This window comes from Bombyx mori, chromosome 24 (genome assembly GCF_030269925.1).
Source record: "Bombyx mori chromosome 24, ASM3026992v2".
Lineage (NCBI taxonomy): Eukaryota > Metazoa > Arthropoda > Insecta > Lepidoptera > Bombycidae > Bombyx > Bombyx mori.
The window spans coordinates 2,996,951-3,005,421 of record NC_085130.1 but is presented as its reverse complement, the minus strand read 5'-3'; the positions used below and the strand labels follow the sequence as shown (position 1 = coordinate 3,005,421).

Below are 8,471 nucleotides of genomic sequence, written 5' to 3'. Positions count from 1 at the left end.
ATTGCCCTTGTAGGCAGACGAGCATACGGCCCACCTGATGGTGAGTGGTTACCATGGACTTCAGCAATGCCAGGGGCAGAGCTAAGGCGCTGCCTACCGCTTAATACTTTCCACAAGCCTCATTTGAAGAAGAACACGTCATAGCGATATATAAGGTTTAAGCGCATCTTTTAATACATTTTTAAGTAGAAGTTTCTGTCTATTACCAGAAGCCATAGACAGAACGTGAACGCGGTCGTCCGTTTTGAGAGAAGTGAGGTAAAATACTGATACATTCTTCTTTTTTTTTCTCCACCTTATCCCACTAGGTCGGCACAGCTAATTTTTCTCTTCTATCAGCAGTCATCTCAACACTCACTCCTCTCTCTCTCTCTCTCATATCGTCATTCACACACTCCATCCATGTCTTCTCCGGTCGACCTCTTCCCCCTCTACCTTGCACTACCATTTCCATACATCTCCTAGTCACATGCATCTTCTCTCTACGCATCACATGTCCATACCACGCTAACCGTCCGCTCCTTAATTTGTTGCTTACCGCGGCTACTTTCACACTTCCTCTGATTGGATACATTGGATTAACGTATACATCTTAACCTCCAAAGAGATCTATACAAGTTAACAATAAAACACCAAGACCCATGCGTCACGTACAAAAATATTTCATTTTATTTATTATCGTTAAATTAATTTTACTTAACGAAAACAAGTTTTCACTTACGACAAGAACTTACATAAATAATTTCGTAATTTCTGTCATCTGTAGCCTATTCAATGTCACTATGAATTTACAAGTACCCAACACAATTGATTTTGATTTCAAACCAGTTTTATCACTTGTAAATTCATAATTGAAAAGTCTCACCAAAATCAATCGAATATGAATAGAAAATTAACATTAAATAACAAGTTAAAAAAGATTTTACCTAAAAAATGTTTATTATCAAGGAAATTTTAAAAAATGTTTCTTTGTTTTCATTATTTTCAATTAATATTCGATTAATTAAGGGTCATAATGTGTTTCGAAAAATCAGTGTATTAAAAGGCTTAGTTTCTAAATTCTATTGGCAAGATCAACTGTTTTGACGACGCTACCGCATTTCGTGTCAGAGCCACACGGACGGATGTCAAATTTCCTTGAGACATATCTCTAATGATGCGTTATGAAAACAGTAATATTTAAGCCTAGTCCACTGTGGATTATAAATAGAACTATTTAAATATTATTATATCGATACCTAGCAAGGAGCATATAAGCCGCGGGAAACCTGATTAAAGTTTTATTTTTATCTGAACTCATTGGCCTTAATGAAAACGACATCGATTAACCATCTGTTCACATAAATAGTCGCAAAATTTCTATGCCGTCATTTCAATATTCTGCTAACTACCGTCTTTCGTTTTTATAAAAAAAATATTCTAGAATTGAATAAAACAATTATTAGTTTTAATTAGAACGTAACTACTTTTTTTTATTGTATAGATGGTGGACGAGCTCACAGCCCACCTGGTATTAAGTGGTTACTGGAGCCCATAGACATCTTATATAAGTTCTAAGGTCTCAGTATAGTTACAAGGGCTTTCCCACCCTTCAAACCGAAACGCATTACTGCTTCACGGCAGAAATAGGCAGGGCGGTGGTACCTACCCGCGCGGACTCACCAGAGGTCAGAGAGAGCAGAGGTCCTACCACCAGTAATATTGTTTAATATAATTTAGCTATCATTAATATAGTCGGGAAATCGAAATTTAATGTGTTTAAATGGTAAACAGATGTAGTTTTTAGTATAACCAATATTCGATGAGAAATATACTACGGGTGTTGAAGAAATACCGGTCAACGAAGCTCTTCGCCAAGCAACGGATAGGAATAGGTAAAGAGTAATGCTGAGGAGACTACAGAAGTTTACGATCCTGAATAAGGGTACTAAATGTAATGAGGTACCTAACGAATGAGAAGAAGAAAACGAATTGAAGATATAATTAAAACCGGCTAGTGAGGTATGAGCGTTTTAAGGTTCTTTTTTAATTGAATGAAGGTGGTGCCATTTCTTTTCCGTGGCGCGAATTTTAAATTCCTTAGATGAATAGGAATAACTTTCGATAGGTGACGTAATTGTGCAAAATGTACGTCAAATCAGTCTTTCTATTTCTGAATAGATTTAAGGTTGGATTTCATTGGCCGGCTACAATCATAGTTAAAATTTTATCAAACATTAATTCTGAGATTCATAAGCATGTTAAAAAAAAAGATACAATACAAAGAAAAATAAAATCGAATGCATTAAAGTTGAATGTTTAAATCAAATAGAGAACCAGAATAACCTTTCGTGCTATGAAAACAAAGTTGATAGTTGCTTAAAACTGTAACTAAATATCTATTTTGTTATTTGCTAAATTAATTTAGTATTTGAACATTTCAGTTCCGGCCTTGTCTCTTGAAATATGTAAGAAATTAAAAATATATTTTTTACCATGTCAAAACAAATGTATCTCAATAATTTAAACATCCGACCTTAGGGACGTGATTACACACTAACGTTTAATATTAAAATACGGATGGAGATAACATGTTTTCTTTTTTTAAATTATTATTATTATTTTCTTCTCAACAATTATTACGTCTTAATTAACAGTCTGTCGCGATTGTATTCAACCTTAAGATTTAATGGTTTAGTGTCATTTTGCTTTCAACATTATTCATTCTATTTTTCGTCCGGAAGCATCGTTTTTTTTTTTTATACTAGAATCGAGACGGCCTCGGCTCTTATAACGTTTATCTGCTGTTTTGTGTGACATTAATGGTATGAATTCCTTCGCGACTATTTATTTTAATTTTGCCTTGTAGGCAGACGAGCATACGGTCCACCTGATGGTGAGTGGTTACCGTCGCCCATGGACCTTAGCAATGCCAGGGGCAGAGCCAGGCCTCTGCCTATCGAGAGTAGATCGATATCTCAATTATAATCCATAGTCTTAGTCGCAGCCTACAAACTGGAACATCGGGAGTAGAACTATCGGTCGTACCAATCTTCGAATCGATCCAATCGCCTTTAAAAGACCTACAGAGACTTAAAAACCCAACCTCGACAACCGTTTACGAGTTGAAAGCAATTGCATGACATCAAATCCCTTACATAAATTTGGAAGTGAAAATATTTGTATAATTTTAATCCCCAATGTATTTTTTTTGTTCAAACACAAAATGACACTAAAAATTGTTTTAGATAACTTAAAGCTACAAATACAAGAATAACGTACGCGTTGAAAAAGTTCTTTGTTGCTTTGTAAACTTAAAAAAAAAGGTTAACATGATAATTAATATGATTAAGGCTAAAGAATTTCTAATGGTACAGAATGTGGACTTTACGCTATAAAACAAATTATAATACAGCTTAATGTCGAATATTTGTATTTCATTAGATCAGCTTTTCTCAAAGTGAGCGATAACGCCCCCTTGTAGGCGCAGTAGGCCTAAAGGGGGGGGGCGGTAGGAGACCCAGAAAAAATAATAGGGGTTTCGTGTAGAGGCTTGGAAGGCGATTTATAATTTCATCTAGGAGGACTCTTAGACACTGACTGAGCTCTCGCTATAGTGGTTTTTAAGTAGGTGAATAAGTGGGGGCGCTATAAAATAATTTATTCTCAAAGTGGGTAGTAGACAAATTAAGTGTGGGAGCCTCTGCATTAGACAATCAAACTAGCTCTCACCACCTTGTGCCAAGTGGTCACCGGAAACCAGACCTGGAGGGGAAGTTGAGGCATAGTTAGATAACCTTATGGTACCTACCAGTGCAGGCCCTTTGTGTGCCTTGCCAACACTTTCTAATCAGCTTTCGTTACATCGGTTTTATCAATCAGACATTCTAAGTTTACAAAGCAAATAGCATTGAACTTCACGAAAAAAAAAATACAAAATTATTTCTCAACATAAATAGGATATTGTATTAATACTGATTATTATTATTACAGTTACATAATATAAAATGGTAATTGATGGCAAATATTTACACACAAAAGCGCGGCACTGATCATTATTTAGTTTAAAAATAGAAAACTTTCACAGACCCATTTACGCAAAAAAACTTAACTTTATATAATACAACCGAAATTAAAATAAATTAACACTAACAAATAAATCAATACTAAATTATATCATAATAATATTATGCTAAATTATGGTTACAAAAAAAATTGTATCTTATATATATATATTTGTGCAATGTTTATATAATTGTTCCTATCCCGTAGAGCACCTTTCATTTATTAAAATAAGGCACATTGAGTTTCTCATAGAAAATATATTGTATAAAAATAATCATTAGAAAAACATCAATTTTCATTTATGAACACACTGTACACAATTTAAAAGCCATTCAAAAACGGAAGACGATTATTATACATCCATAATTTTATAATCTACATCTATCATTACAAATAATACATTCCTAAAGTCTAATATAAATTAAATGAATTAGCACAAAGTACCATTTAGAGTAAGGAATTTTGGAATGTAAAAATAAAGATAGCAGTCTTTGTAATTTTAAAGGGGACACCTTCCTAGCCCACACAGTATATTGTGTGGGTTAATTTTAATGATGAAAATCAATATTCAGCTAAATTCGTTACCTTCATACAAGCTTTCAGAAACCTCCAACAATCTCAGAACAGGACTTATGTTGTATGGGAAGAGTGATTTTGATACTAATCGACTTATTTGTAAACGTAATCGTATTAAGACTCTCATTGTGTCGTCTAGGCCTCTCGTGCCTCCCGCATCAGTCTGCTGGCACGTATCAAGAAACTTAGGCCAGTTCCTTCTTACATATTTAAGAAACCTTAGTAAGTATAGCAGAAAACATGTCTCATTACTTACCAAATAATCCAACAGAACATCACTGTCGTGCGAAACAACCTTAAGAAATTCTATGAACGATGAAATCGGATTCAACATAGGTATTAAGTCTGGATACACGGAATTCCTATAGACGATGCCAACTGTAATATCCAAAGTACAAACCATTGATTCTATTAGATAATCGTCTTGCTCACTAAACAAATGTATTAACATTTTTGTGAATGGTGTTTCTGGATGGAAATCTAAACTATTCCGTATAAAAACATCTAATTTCTTCAATACATCCCGTATTGACCTCTCTACAATCTGCATGTCTTGTATAGCATTGTAGTCTGATGAATCTATTGAACTGTCTGACGAATCACATCTCATCTCTTTGACTGTGACAGCTATAGATTTGAGCACGAGCAAAGACATTCTTTGCAACATAGTCTTGTCTACCTCTGACTGTGATTGTTGATCAATATCATCATCTCCGTAACTCTGGTCTACTAACTGTATCGAGGATGATAAGGGTAATACTTCAGGCCCTAAGGAATAGTCCGTTACAACCCTACAGTCGTGCCCTAAAAAGCCAAAACCACTCCTACTATTTTGTACTCTTACATTATTTAATAACCTAAAATCTTTAACAAATCTCACTATTGAGTGAGCTAAGCTGCATATTTCTTCGGGTAAAATATCTTGTAAAGCTAATGTCGAACCATAACATAGAACCTCATTGAATAAACTTAACAAATGTGTGTATATTAAACTCGGCAACATTGTATTCCTTAGTAAATCAACAAAGCTCTGAAGGTCTGCATAAAATGGTTTTGTATCGATTATCGAGAGATTCGCTTTAACACTTATGATGTTCTCCCATAAAGAAAAAAATGTTAATATACAATTTTCAGCATTAGCTAAATTCAGGTACCTTAGTAGTAAAAGTTTCATGTTTTTCACAAGAATCGGCCAGTGGTGCTCCAAGGTTTTTATCGTTAAACACTTTATGTGTGAAGTGTCAAAAGATTCAGAATCTGTCAGCATGACAGTCACACAACCATGCTCATTGACTCTTTCTATTCTTTCAGCTGGTGTTTCAGGAGAATGCTCCATCTCCTGCCTTTCCTCATTAGAGTCTAATTTTAATACTGGTTCTTGTAGTTTAAAGATTACGGGCTTCTCCGCCTGTTCATTTGATGTCGACGGAGTGCTATTGGTGTGTAAATTTGAAAATTCATTGTGTAAATTGTTATGTGAACTTGATGGGCCTTCTGTACTATTAGAATAGCCTATATTACTTCTAAATGGATTGTCTTCTTGAACATAAGTATTACTTGGTGTGTTAATGTAGTTACTGTCTTCCAAAGGATGCTGTTCAACATCTTTCCACTCCACTATCCTTTTAATTATATCTAGAGTAAAATTTATCTTTTGTACTGTAATTCTGTTGATTCTATCAAATAAATAAATATTTTCAGCTATCTGTTGTAACCAGTTTTCATCTACTGTGTCTTTTGATACTATCAAAAATGTAGCTAATACTCTACTGGCTATGAATGTGATGTATTTACTTTTGTGGTCGGCTAATTCAACAACCTCAGTTATCCAATCATGTCTATTACGTACTAGTAAGTCACATGCTTGCATTACTTTTGAACATATTGTTCCTGTACCATTTTGTTTGAGATATATGTCGAACATCAGCTGCATAGTTGAGAGATAAGTCAGGGAAGACGTCAAAGGCCATGTTGAAATATTCAATTGTCGATCAAATAGTTGTGTAACAATATTTTCATCAAATTGACATAAACACTGCCCGATTAGGTTATTTTGGAGTAACCTCAGTTCAGATAGTAATTTGTCATTTTCAGAATTCCACTGTGAGTTTGTATTTGAACACGACGGTAAGATTTCCACACCAGAATCACTCTGGAGCCTCAATATGCTAGAACAGTCGACAGCATCTTCACTAACAGTACCACTGTCTGGGGACTCTCCATTCCTTGTTGGGAATTCTTCAGAGGTTTCGGCGGGTGTTTCGCTTTCGAAGATGTCGGTCAGGACATCCTCGGCGGATCGGTCACTGCCTTCGTCAATATCAGGAGCGTCGATTCTCTGTTTCTTCTTGACGGGTTGATCAGAAGCCATAGCTTCATTTGTATGAGGATTGCACAGCTGCCCTCTCAAAACCATGAATACTTTTTCAAATTCAAATCTTTAGAATAAGAAGCGCGCTTAGCCCTGTAGGTTTTATTTCGTGACAATCATTATTCTGTAAATAAAAAGATGGAAATGAATGCATGACCTTTCCGTGTAGCTACTCAATTACGCGCTCGACAAAGCGTTTGGGATTTATTGGGCCTTACAATGTTCTGCATTAAATTGAACGAACTTATTCAGCAATTTTAAGAAAAACGAGCAACTATTTTTATAAGTAATGGCATCATTAAACAATTAGACACGATTTTGTATTAACTTTCCAAAATATTTTGATGTCACACATACCACGGTCGAAAGGAGGTTGTTCGAGCACTTGGATCGCTTAAAAGCATCCATAAAATGTTAGCAAACATTCACTGCAATCCAGAAAATCACTGCAATACACAGTTTTATGTGATATTTCGTTGTTAAATTTTATATTTTCAATAACAATTACATGTACAGAACATCGACTCCATTACGTACAATGACGCTCTGTCAATGACAATCCTTTTTACATTGGAATTTTTCGTAAATTTAATTTTGTTACCATTTATTTGATAGTTGCACTCAAAAATAAAAATTAATAAGTTTTTTTAAAATATATTTAATTACGAATTTTAATTATTTTAGATGCTTGTATTAATTAAGACTTATTTTGATTGTTCCCAACCAATACATCCGGCCATGAGGGTCGTTGCCAGTCTGATGACTTCTGAATTTAGCAAACAGTAGCCAGAGCTCTAAAACCTGTATTTTTAAATTCATTGTATTCGTCTCAAACTTTGAGAATTTTTTAATATCTACAAACAACACACTAGATACTAAAGAGATAATAAGATATACAATAAGATACTTTTGTTGTAGATCTTTACCCTCTATTTCGGCCAAATATTCAGGTAATCAAGAAATTCGGTATAATAGTAGAATAGTGACTATTCTAACAAATTGAGACTTCGATCGATTCTATTTTACAAAGTGGATGCAGGTACTATAGTGTCTGTTAGCTCCGGTAACTACTTAAAATCAGCTGGGCGCGAGCTGGTCTGAAAAATTACGTTAAATCAGATGCCTTGACTCGATACACCATTTTGCATGCAGAGTGTAATATTATAGGGTAGTGTACAGACTGGAACGTGAAAAACACACTTGAATTAATCAGTTGCAAGCCTTGTTCCTGTGCAATGGGTGAAATGGTTAGTATGATAAACTAGAGGCTAATTTAACTGGTCTAGGTTTAATAAAGTACGAACCAAAAACCCTATAAATACCTATAAAAGAAGACGAGATTTTCATTCGTATTTTTATTATTTTCATTTCATTTAAAATATTATATTTATAATTGTAATTTTATTTAATAATTGTAACTTTAAAATAAAAAAGCAGCTAAATGGCAAACCCATTAAAAATATATTTCATGCTGTCAATC

General features: G+C 34.4%; 1 protein-coding gene across 1 annotated transcript; it reads right to left on the bottom strand.

Moving 5' to 3' along the window:
• Positions 1–646: 646 nt before the first annotated feature.
• On the bottom strand, positions 647–7,555 carry LOC101741796 (protein lines). The gene is made up of 2 exons (XM_004923700.5): positions 7,349–7,555; positions 647–7,115 (listed from the first exon to the last, which is right to left on the bottom strand). Exon 2 carries the CDS (start codon positions 7,034–7,036, stop codon positions 4,613–4,615), a length of 2,424 nt encoding a protein of 807 aa, XP_004923757.1. The 5' UTR covers positions 7,037–7,115; positions 7,349–7,555; the 3' UTR covers positions 647–4,612.
• Between the last annotated feature and the right edge of the window lie 916 nt (positions 7,556–8,471).

Excerpts from the sequence above, each read along its gene's own strand:
- LOC101741796 (XM_004923700.5), bottom strand. The coding sequence starts at position 7,036 with ATGGTTTTGAGAGGGCAGCTGTGCAATCCTCATACAAATGAAGCTATG.